At 39.7% G+C, this 12,495-nt stretch overlaps 1 protein-coding gene across 2 annotated transcripts; it reads left to right on the forward strand.

Moving 5' to 3' along the window:
• Window positions 1-743: 743 nt before the first annotated feature.
• On the forward strand, window positions 744-10,735 carry LOC146488960 (uncharacterized). 2 transcript variants are annotated; one of them, XM_085112719.1, is made up of 5 exons: window positions 744-820; window positions 7,155-7,355; window positions 7,968-8,241; window positions 8,694-8,849; window positions 9,670-10,735. In XM_085112719.1, the coding sequence occupies exons 2-5, from the start codon at window positions 7,159-7,161 to the stop codon at window positions 10,003-10,005; spliced, it is 963 nt and encodes a 320-aa protein (XP_084968845.1). In that variant the 5' UTR covers window positions 744-820; window positions 7,155-7,158; the 3' UTR covers window positions 10,006-10,735. The 2 variants fall into 2 exon arrangements, with proteins under 2 accessions (XP_084968845.1, XP_084968837.1); XM_085112711.1 differs by lacking the exon at window positions 744-820 and adding an exon at window positions 4,774-4,831 and having other exon boundaries at window positions 9,670-10,468.
• The last annotated feature ends 1,760 nt before the right edge of the window (window positions 10,736-12,495 follow it).

Raw genomic sequence — 12,495 nt, forward strand, 5'->3', positions numbered from 1 at the left:
TAATAAATTAGTGCTGCTGTTGTTGATGTTGTTGTTGAGGACCTATTCTCTCTGATCATCATAGGAAATTTAGCCTGTGGATTGGGGAAAAGCGGAACAAGAAAAATTCATACGGTTGTTCTGCCACGAAAGTGGTATAGAGCGAGGGACAAGCCCTGTCGCCCTCCGTTCTGGGATCAGCTCGCTCCTGTTTACAGAAATATTGCAATAATTGCCAATACTAGAATACTGATAGGGTTGAAAACTGATTCCTATGACTATGAGGAGCCATGGGCTCCTAAGAGTATTTATTTTCGGCGGGAGGGGGCGGGGGCATTTTTTTCCTGCCACAATTTGCAAGAATATTTTTGGTTTTCCGCCCCTCCCCCCCCCCTCCCCTTCACCTTTCCCTTCCTCGACAGCAAAATGGACTTATGGTTTCTCACTACAAAACATTCATTTGTTAGGTTTTTCAGTGTTTTTAGCAGAGTGTCCCAGCATGTCCCTATTTCCGGGCTATTTCGCATTAACTCTCAATCAACCAGAGCCTCAGAGTCAATCTGCGAATTAATACCTTCACAACTACTGAAGCGAAGAATTTACTTGTTCTTTAGACCTCACACCTTTAGACCTTTACACCTCACTAAATCGCAAACATTTATCACTGTCAATTTTGCCCCAGTTTTTGAAGGCTGCTAATACCTTGTCTTACTGTGAATGTGGTTTATACATCAAGCATTGCACATATCGTATTTCAATTCAGTTCGTCATCGAACACAACCGGGATTTGCACACAGCCGAGTCTGGTAGAGGACAAAGTGACTGGAAATTTCGAACAAAGGTAAACCAATTCGACAGAATACCCAAGTCAAATTTAAGGTAGATATTACGGCGCATTCGCTCACCCCCATTTTACCTCAACTTATGACTATTATCTATTTTTATAACGCCGTTCTGAGGCATGGAAAAATCGACCCGAGGTGCTTGCTGTGTTCGTTATATTTTCTGTTGAGAAAGTAATGTCTGTCTCACGATAGAAAGCCGGTAATGAATGCATATATTGGCTCGATCATTTGTGCCAACATAGAATAGCTATTTCTTCTATTTTTGCCGTTGGTGTTAATGTGTATTTGCCATAAATGCCTCGTGATCTGTAAGATCTCCTCTTAAGCGTTATAAAACCATTCTAGCGTGCTGGATTAACTTCAGGTCCAGAAACTCGTCCCCAGAGCTCTCACAGTCACAGCAAATCGGGCGTAAGGGAACTGGTCATAAGAAGTTCGTTCGCGGAAGAGGGCCCATCTTGTCTGGGGTAGGGGGGTTAGCAAAGACATCACCTATCTCGTGAACATTACCGACAAAATTTTATTGGCTTTAAAATTAGAGTTGACACAGAAATATACAGCAAGAAAGAGTCAACACTGCTAGATAAACGAGAAAAGTGAGGTTTGAAACTCGTCATTTCAAGCTGGATAGAGCCTTGGCTACTTAAATAAAGACACCATCTTTTAAGGTCGAGGAAGTGGGTACTGGAAGAGACCACCATCTATTTTGTGGTTTGGTGGATCCTGGTCGAGTATAGTAGTTTTAACGATAACGTATTATATGAAAATTTGGATCACCGGCGAAGACTCGAACCTCGGTGACAACCATGCACAAGCGAACCTACAGCAGAAGCGGGTGAAACAGCACGGCTGATTCTAATTATATCGCTGACTGATCATGGCCGGGGTCGCTCACTACATTCTTGCATTTAATTGCTGTCTCGTTTCATGGATATATGCTGGTTCGAAATTGGAACGATGAAAGAGCTGGAAAGCTGCAAAACAGTACGGAGGAAAATTTTTATAGAATACCAGTTGGCCTCAGAAAGGAATTGGGTAAATTCCGTGTACCGTCTTTTATCGATTGATCACCATGGACGTCTATTTAAAACTCGGACTTGTAAGTGAATTTAAGTGAATTAAGTGAATTTTCGCCAGTCTTGTCAGCCTTTTGTTTCTCATCAGCGATAAAGGTTTATTGAATTAAGGACCAAGTTTCAAGACAGAACTTACGATAAGGAAGCTAAATAATTCTTAATGACCACACAGGCAAATAGCGAGCATCCAATGAAGAGCTCACAAAAAACAGGACTAAAAAGTAAGCTTAGTCAAAACTACAGCTCTCATGGTGGCCAAAGTCAAGGTCAACTCCCCGGTGGGCTAGAACCCCACACATGCCTAACGTGGGAACCATTGTTCAAAGTATTTTAATACTTGAATACTTAAAAAGAATTCGTTCAAAATAGCTAACACGTCCTAGAATTTGTGTGCGGGCTAACCTAGACCTTGATCAACCTTAACACCACACTGGCACGAAGGACACAATCTATTTTAAAATATAACGTAAGTAAAAGTACTCAGCGCTAAAATTACAATCAATAACAATAGCAATATTCATTCAACTTCATAACATTAGCAAAAACCACAACACGAAAAGCATGACGTAAGTAAAAAAGAAGACAAATGAACTGCGAGCGAGATGATACAAAAATAACGATAAACAAAAAGCCTGTTTAATTTCTCCGCATTCATTAAGGGGCAAATTAGCCGCCCAACTCAATTTAATATCTACTTTGCTTCAGTTGCTTTTAATTCTTTCACCAAAACATATTTAGTTTTTCCCAGAAACCGTTATCAGTTTACACAACTTTGGTTGGCGTCGGCAATTTCGTTGTTGTGTTGTCTTTTTGCTGTACTGTATTTCTCCGGTTATGTTCTACTATATCGGCTCTGAAAACAGAGTATGGTGGCGACGAGGCGGCTGTTAATTAAAGAAATATGCTTACACGCACTACCATTTTATAAATTTCGGAAATAAAAATCTCCATTTTGTTCTGTTTGTAGCCAAAATGTTTAAAGTGGTTGCAGCATACTCACTTAGAATTCATTCAACGACCCAAATAGTTATTATAAAACCACCAGCACACTTTAGAATTTCAACCATAGGCTCAAAGTTAGAATCTCTTTATGCATCGAAGTAAACAGTAACACAGGAAATAACCTCACTTTTAAAATATTTAATTCATCCGCAGACTCGAATGTCAGAACAGTCAACCTTGTACGGTATAATAAACCGCACCACAGGAAAGTACTGCTCAGTAGCTTTCATCCACAGACTCACATAATTGCACATAATTGTAAACAGTACCACAGGACTTTATTACCTAGTATCTGAGATATGAGTGATTTCAAAAGTTACAACTACATTGTACGGCATGTATATAATACTGATTCAGCACTACTGGAAAGTAACTTCTCGGTATCTTTTAAAGGAATTTTTTCACAGACGATGGATACGCCATTAAGTCGTCTTCAGCTTTGTTTCGCTTTGACTAAACTTTATTATCTGATTAGCAATATTTCAATTCTAGTTATGGTAAAAAAAAATCATTCATCCAAATTGTTTGTCTCAACGCAAAAACTCCAAATATCCCTACCACAATGTCACGCGCCTGCTTTGGTATTCTTCAATTCGCTGATAGCCAATTTTACACATGGATGGAAAACAATTACGTTCAATGAAGCAACTGTCATTGTAGTGAATAATTCTGTAGCAAGTGCATATTGTCTCTATCACTTTGACCGCCAGGGTTACTCATGCCGAAACAAAACACAAATGTTTTCTTTTCGTCCGGAATTCCTTAATTATAATTGAATTTTAAAAAGGGAAATTCCTTTTCACCTGACAAGGTGGTGCAACAATTATCCATGAATTTCAAGTTTATTTTTTCTTACTGTTTATGTTAAAATTGTTGTTAATTACATTCCGTCATGAGCTGTCAACAGTATCTTCATTACTTCATTTTAACTGATAATCGTAAAATAGTTCACTTCTTGATAAACTATTTCTCCCGTTTTGCTCTTCCACCAACAAAACACAGTAAATCGGAACACGAGCTCCACATTAATTTTGTACGAGACAAGCTTTCCAATTTTGAGTGAATCTCGTTCCCATGCAGATTCCTTCAAGGAGCCGAAGTTGATAATTTAAAAGCATGTGCGTTGAGTTTAAGACTGCTTACTCGTACACAGTCTAATGTCCGTATTCCGATCCTGAAAGAGCCCCTTTAACTACAGAACTCCTCATGTTCCCAAAGCGCCTTTTTATCAAAGCTCTGGAGAATTGCATAACAGCTATTTCAGGTTTACACTCCAAATTGTCCATTACACAATTTTCGTTTAGGTGCTTTGATGGGTGGAGTCGAGTTTCCTGCGCTTTTGGCAGAAAACTGTAATAGTCCTAACTTCCTTGAGCCTTAATTATACTATTACTGACAGTAACAACTCTAGGATTGACTAGCACCATCATATGGCTAGCACCCCATCTGGGAATTTATGATGTCCAATGGAAAAGGTTCTTCAATCTGTGCCTCATAAACGATAACATACGATACAGTTCATTAATTAATTTCTGTGTAAAAGGTAACTTTACCATCAAAACTCTAGTGATATAATACTTTTACAAAGTTCCTGGATTGTTTTGTTACAATTTTAGATGTGATGCAGTTTGTCGGTAAAACGACTTTCAAAAACCACCAAGAGGTACATGCACTTAATGAAAGCGGAGAAATTTGGAATGAATTTAGTTGGGGAATTCTGTAATTACATTCAATTAGCCGGGTACTACACACAAACAGTTCGGTAATGTTTTTCTGCCATTGTTCCTCTTTCATTCACGCTAAAATTAGTATTTCTAGCGACATAAGGTATTGTATATAAGGCGCTACCCTTTCAACTCCGGCCCAAACTCGCGAAGTTTGCAATCTCGATCACAAGTTCAAAGCCGAGGAAATCACGAGAATTAAAACGTAAGTATCAAAAAGTAGTTACTTTTTCTAATGAGAATTTCTTGTTGCTGTCGGCTGAAAACTGCACAAGCGACTGGTGCAAACACCTTTATCAGACATTTCAAGTTGTATTTGTTCGGTGCAATTATGGACTATTCCGCCAAAATTTGTCAGAAGCAGGAAGGCATTTGAACAGTAAGAAAAGAGGGGGTGAAAAGATACTATCGATTAAGATAATTGGACACTAAACAAAGCTGGAAACTCCTAAACACTTTAAATAAACTGTTGCTTTGAACTTTTATAAGAAATTTTTATGGTTCTCCTTAAGCTAGAGACTCGAAGGACTAGGCGTTGAACGAATTTTCGTTTTTAAGGCAAAGGGGATAATGTCTTCTTATCCTACATGACGAAACTCCGCACAAAAAGCTGCGTCAGTTTGCACTGCCCTGAGCTACGTTGGTCAAAGCCGACGAAAAATCCAACTGAAAAGGCCCGTTAAAAAGTTATGCAACATCTGACACTAAAAAGTCTTTTAGCCCAAGAAAATATTGTAAGCTTTCCTTCAGACAATCACTGAAGAAAGCGTTTAATCAGTTTTTCGACTTCGTTTGCGTTCCGTTTCTGATTTCAGTCTCCAGATACCTCGATTGAGCTAATGTTGCTGGAAAGCTAATTAAAATAGACCGAACTGCATCGTGCAAGCCACGCCCTGTGACACTTGAATAACCTTCATCAGATTTAAAACAATATGGCGTAGAAATTCTTTGAAAGCGTTTCTCTAATTACGAGTTCGTTTTCAACCTACATTCTTGCATATTTTGTGTGTAAAATAGCGCATCGGCTATCTATGAATTCTCACCTTGCTTAGCCCTGTAGTTAAATTTGGCGATCTAAGTCTTTGTTTGCGTCACAGTTGCATAATCTGGTAACCGAACTCAATCGAACTCGCCCAAGAAAGTGGGTAATCGAAAGAAATAGAACATGCGATTTCCAGACCCTCGATTGGTCAATCCAAAATTAAGTATCTACCTGGTTTTCAGAAAGGAAAGGTTAATAGTACGGTCTAACATAATCGAATGAAATCGGAGAAAATAGGACGATTTACTGAGTTCACAGATTCTGCGTTCAATGAAAAAGAAGCATATTAAATCAAAGCCGAATTTTGTACCACATGGAATGACCTTCCAATCTTCAGCGTTTTTTCCCTGGTAGTACCGGATAAACCTCTCCTGGTAGTGTTTCCTATTCATTTAGTGAAGTGCGAGACTGGAGGTAATCCTTTATTAAGGAAAACGTATAACTTCATGATATGCGTAAACATCTACGGCAAATAAATAAACATCCATACATTACTCGACTTTTTATAGAAATCGAAAGCCGGATGGATAACGGTAACGTTAAACCCCAAGTGTAATTTTAAATTGAAAAGTCGTAAAGCTGGCATCCATATGTAGCTAAATGAAAAGCCGGGAATGGTATATTTCTTGCCGCAACACCTAATCAACAAGCGCTTTCGAAACAAAACATCTACAGTTATTTTATAGTTCAATTTTTCCTGTATACATCATCATATCATGTTACTGTGTAAGTTTTCTTTTCTTGATTAAAGCAGGAAAAAAAACTTCGCAGACATTTGTACACAATCTGTAATGTATGTGTTACTTTTCAGATGCTAAATAAAAAAGAGTTTCATGTCCTTCTTGTTTTATCAATAAAAGAAGAGGAGTCAAATCAATTTAAAACGGATAAAACTTTGAAGTCCGTCCGTTCAATCGTTCTTATCATGATTTCTTGATCGTTCATTTGCAGTTCATTCTTTCTTTCATTGTAATAGACCTTATTCGCTTCGTTGTTTTGTCGCCCCATTACAGATCATGTGACTGTACTCTGGGGAGTAGTCTCTTTTAGAATTGGTCATATTTACGCTGGCATGCGTCACGTGGTTTGTACTGGCCAATAAGCATAAAGAGGGAATAAGGTCTATTTTTGCCAATAGACCCTTATCACTCGGCGGCCATGTTCAGTCTCAGGAGAATAAAAAACTTTGTTTTCGCACGCAAGCCTTGCCCAGAATTCAGTGCGAGGTTTGCCGTGTAAAAACAAGGCTTTTTATTCTCCTGAGACTCAACATGGCCGCCGAGTGATAAAAGTCTATGGCGCTGACACTCTGTCACTGGACTGGTCAACGGTCTCGTTTAGGAATATTGTAACAGTTAAATTTTTTCTTCTTTTAATTATAAGGTTATTCATTTTCTAACTCCAGGATCCTTCCATTCTTACCTCGCTGGAAACAAAGTGAAAGAAACTACTTGGCTCTATAATTTATTGTGTTTTTTTTTCTCAGCGGAATGTCTCTGAAGCTCTTCATTGTGGTGGCTCCTTTTCTGTTGGTGCTGGCGGTTGATGTGGCATGCGGGACCTTCTGTGATGAGGGTCCTCCGGGGCGATACTGTTTTAAGGACCTCAGTGGATGGTACGAGTGTGCAATCGACCAGCAAACTCAACAAATGACTGAGAAGAAACACGACTGTAAACCAAATACACGGTGGGTAGCATTCAATCTCTTCCTCGCATTGTTTAGTTTTATTTCAGACCAACAACTGATTTGAATACCACAAAAGAAAATAGCAAATAAACCACTCATAACATTCAGTATAAAAACGAAAATGCAACGGGTGCCAAGCGTGGGAAGTTCGTTAACGCGGAATTCATGTTTTTCTTTGTATGTAATTGGCTTCGGGAGGTGCGGTGGCCCAGTTTTTTTGCGCGTCGGACGCTGAATTCGTGTGATCCTGACCGGGGGGTTTGTTGTGTTCTTGGGTAAGACACTTTATTCTTGCATTGTCTCTCTCCACCCAGGAGTATAGGAGGGTACAGGCGAACAGTAGAGATTCTCCTAAGCGCTTTGTGCTTGGTATCCTGTGGTGTATTTTCATCCTATCATATACCGGGATGAGTAGTAATACTCGTACTTGACACTTCATGTAAGATATCCTGTGATGTACCTTATACGATGATATTCGTCCTTCGTGGTCGAAGATTACCCCGACATCTCTTAGGTAGTAGAGCTGCTTCGGTGTGTCCGGAGGTGGCTGATACGATAATGACTATACGATGGCTTATACGATAATAACATTTTCTCTAACACTTCTTGCAGATGCCAGTGTTTTTACGGCCCAAAGTGTCCCAGCACCTTGATCCACCCCTGTGGGGCTTACAAGCTGCCCCCGCCTTTCCCAAAAATCTTTTCAACCTTCTACACTACGACTGTTACGACTTGCGACAGGAAACGCTGCACGAACGTCACAAACATTGGAGAACTACTACAGGATGCGACAAACGGGATCCAGCGTCATGATAAAGTTGGATTAAGCTGGGAAACAACGTATATTTTTCCATTTCCGTACATCGAAAACAAATATTTCATCCAGGTATATGTCCATGTATTTAGGTATTTTATAATTATCTCGCCGCACTCAGACCTTCTCGCTCTTCGGGAGAGACATCTGCGGTAATGTGACACATTGCATGACTACGCATGCTCAACATATGTAGCAAAAACGGCTTTGCCCACGAATTGCCCAAGATGGATTTTCAAGATCAGTTTGTGGTTTAAATGTCGAAAATATTTCACCTATCATATTCAGAAAAGAAAACAATATATAGATTTTAAGGTTAAATGTAAAACAAGAAAACTGCCGCTCAGTTTTGTTAACAATGGTACCTAAAGTGTGCGGGCTATCGCGCGTACAAGTTAGTTGTACGTGTCACATTGCCAAGCAAACTCTTTTTCGCTAAACGTCGAGCGAAAAACCGTATGTTTATCAGGACTAGTCGTAATTTAATCAAACGTTATAAGTTCCTTTCTTCTGTTGCGTTTCAGTTCAAGGCAGCCTGGTTTCAAAAGAATTGTACCGTCAATTCTCGTGCAATCTTCCCTCGCTTTGGAGTACCTCCATACTTCACGTGCGAGAAAAAGCCTGGCGCCACTTTTAAACGGTGTTCTTGGCAGTCAGGAGGACATAGCAAGACAGAAGAGGTACGTGAATTTCTAAGGGAATTGTAACTTTAATAACTTTCTCAGTAAATTAAATTTATATAATTACATGATGCAAACCAAACCAACAAGTATCTTCAAAGCGACATTTTGTCTCAGACAAGCTAGTGAAGATTAAGATAGAGAGGCACAAAACTGGCACTTCACGAGCAAAAGTGTCAAAAGAGGGAGACTGGGAGCAACAACACACAGTATGGAGGACAGAATTGGGGGGGGGGGATCTTGGGGGAGCTTGCTTAATTAAATAGGGAGCTTCAGCAACAGCGACGGCGACTGCAACGAGAACGTCAAAAATGCAATAGGATTAATAACCAAAACAACAACTCTGCACGTGCATTTTCCACTTTTTTGTACATTTCTTTGCCGTCACTGCACAACTAGCACGTGAAATTTCCTGGTGGGACGTTTTATAGAGAACTTAAACACACGACAACGAATTTTTCTCTCTCTCTTTCTAAACTTGGGAGCGGTCTCCAAGAATTCAACTCCAGAAAATTTCTGTTTGCGTTTTGTCAAAAGAATCAAAAAGTTTATGGAAAATATGCAAAACGTTTCTTGCTTAACGTGAAAGCGAAGCATTAACTCCCACATCGTACACAGCAAAGGTAAACGGTCAATGCTGGAAAACTATAGTAACAGGACCCGCGGAGTGAGTTTTGAGTGGGGGAGGGGGCCGGACTAAAGCCCCCCACCCCCACCCCCTCCGTGGTTCCTGGGTTACAGGGTCATTTCAGCTGTGTTTGCCGTTTATATGCTGACTGCGGCGCTCAATCTTTATGTAACCACAGTTTTTTCTATCCAGGTAATCATCGAGAAATGGCTGTTGATTGAATTACAAGATGGTCGCTTTATTCCGTATTTTCACGAGGTTGAAAAACGCCCGTCGCTTGCCAGCAACCAAACCACGTTTTACGACACCATGTACCCGTCGTTCTTCGCAGATTTCCTGGATCCCAGTCAGCTGTCAATGCCCACCTTTTGCGCTAATGACGTCACAGGAGAGCCGACCACGAGCCTTGTTGAAGGAAATGAGCCCGCGATCAATCCCCTGAAGATCGGACCAAAGATAATAGAAGAAATCAAGGCTCACGGCATCGCAGGCTTCTTTAAAAAGCTAGGCTTTGACCATGAGCAGTAAACGAAAATGCATAGAGTTTACGAGCAGTCTTTCTTTCCTCTCATCCGCATTACCGACTTTCTCAATACGAGTATCTTTTTACGATCTCTAGCACGCTCTTGTTGGAGGGGAAAATCATCATGGCGGCTTTTCGTGATAATGCTATTAATTTTGCGTTAGTTTCAGTTGGCCTTGCTTTTCTACTCTCTGAGATAAGTTCAAAAACTCGTCAGCGTCATTTTATCAACCGATAGAAAGTAAAACTAGACGCGACTGCTCGTTTTCAAGAATGCATGTAACATCAGTTGATTTAGTTTCAAAAGCACTCGTGATTTGTTAGTTATTCACAGTGCAAACAAAGAAACCACTTAAATGAAGAACTAGATCCCAGTAAATATATTAAATGATTCAAGTTTGTGCAGTCAGCTTGCTTTAAGACGGCTAAAAAATCAGTCGATATTTCAAAACCATTTGTGATTTAAACGTTTTTATGCTGAGAGCGCAATAGATCAACACGAAAAAGCGGAATAACGTAGGATAATTAAAATAATTTTGTAGACTCAACTACATGTATGTATTAATTAAGTAGTGGACAAGTGACCATAATTGTCCAGATGATCGCGAATTTGATTTAAGATTTTGTGAATGTGTTAAAACTAATCACAAATTGAAATCATGCAATGTTAGTGAGGGTCAAGAAAATAAGATCTGATGTCGTTTCGTGCAATAAAATTAATTAAAAATGATTTTTCATATTGTCATTTTTTTTTCTCGAGATACAACGCCAATTGAGCAGTGGTCAATTGTAAATTACCTGTATTGTCTAAATGCCGAAATATCGTTTTCGGTGCTATGTAATTATGTGATTCTATAACCCCATAAACATGTTAAAATTCCATTAAGTTATTTTCTCTTATAACCCACCGATTAATTTCCACGCGTCCTCAATGAACGAAACACGTCACGTAGTACAACATGAGACGTCGCCGAGAAAAAACAAATTAAAGAACGTCTTTTTTTTTTCTCATCGTGATAAGCCTTTGGACCCATATTGTAAAATGAGTTTCTACGACGGAGACTAATTAAAGTTACTAAATTTTTAATAGTTGTTAACAGTGATTCTATGGAATTAATCAGAACAAGAAATTTTCTTGACAACGAAACTTCGACGTTATCACGTCTTCATCAGTGAAGTTTGCTACCAATGTCCATTGTAGTGATCCTATGTGAAAATATGGCTGGTCCACTTAATACAAAGATTCCTTGCTGTCCGTTTCGTGTTACATATTAATTCGAATACTCAGATCGCTGTTAGTAGATCCTAAGAGAAATCAGACTCTCCCTATTGAGTGAGCGACCCCGTGATCTTAGTGATGTAATAAGAATATTAAAGTTGTACTCCCGGGGGGGTTTGACCCTGACCCTGTTTAGGACGAAAATAACCTTAAATACCTACCCTGTGTAGGACAATGTCCTCAATTTTAAGACCCTATTTAGGACAAAGGACAACATCTAGCTCTTGTGATACACAAGTGTTTATTGGCAATAGTAATAACATTTAAAGGCCCACTGTCACTTACCGGACGTGATGTTCCACGAATTGAAACGCGAATACCAATCACAACAGATAAGATAATACACTTCCTAGAAGTGATGGCGAAAAATCCCAAAATTTCCCATTAACAGCGGTGAACCTTAAGTGGAAACTCAATTGACGTGAAGCATTGTTCACTAAAATAAATGCAAACTAACGTCTCTGATTTTGGATTGCCAAATACTGGACGACAGTCTTGCAACCATACCGTGTCTAGGACGGGTCCGGGACAGACTCGCTTGAAATTATATACCCTGTTCAGGACAGAAGTGCTAAAAACCATACCCTATTCAGCAGCACGTTACCGTATAGCCCAAATAGGGGAGTACCCCCCCCCCCCCCCCAGGGGTTGTACTATATCGTCCGCTTCTGCTGTGGATTCAGTGTGGATTCGCTTGGGAAGCTTGCTTAATTAAATATATAGGGAGCTTCAGGAACGGCGACGGCGGCGGCAACGAGAACGTCAAAAATGCAATAGGATTAATACCCAAAACCACAAATCTGCATGTGCATTTTCCACTTTTTTGTCATTTCTTTGCCGTCACTGCACGACTACCATATGTTCACATAGTCACGTTATATTTTGCTTTTACACGTTTACCCATAATTCCTTGCTCGTACCAGTCTTCGCACTGTTTCTGGAGTAAGGAGCAAGTGGACGACTTTTCACCCTGGTTTAATATTTGTGTTGATACTACATATTGCCAAAAACTTTGGTTTCGTCTTTTCGTCTTTTCTGCTTGAAAGGGCGAAAGTACAATCGCATTTTGCGTTCACTTGACGAATTTGTCATTTTGGAAAACTTTGCCCTCTCGACAAGCCAAGAGAACGGCCGGGACGAAGTAGTGTTCAGTTGAACATATTGTGTTGATTTGAGTGATGAAAAATGCTTTGTATATATAAACTTGGACAAAAAT

The sequence above is a fragment of the Pavona decussata genome, unplaced genomic scaffold, assembly GCF_977016875.1.
Source record: "Pavona decussata unplaced genomic scaffold, jaPavDecu1.1 SCAFFOLD_8, whole genome shotgun sequence".
NCBI lineage: Eukaryota > Metazoa > Cnidaria > Anthozoa > Scleractinia > Agariciidae > Pavona > Pavona decussata.

Bases quoted from the DNA above. Each gene is read 5' to 3' on its own strand.
- LOC146488960 (XM_085112719.1), top strand. From the start codon at position 7,159: ATGTCTCTGAAGCTCTTCATTGTGGTGGCTCCTTTTCTGTTGGTGCTG. The intron at 8,242-8,693 runs GTATATGTCCAT...GTTGCGTTTCAG, and splicing joins AAAACAAATATTTCATCCAG to TTCAAGGCAGCCTGGTTTCA. The intron at 8,850-9,669 runs GTACGTGAATTT...TTTTCTATCCAG, and splicing joins GACATAGCAAGACAGAAGAG to GTAATCATCGAGAAATGGCT.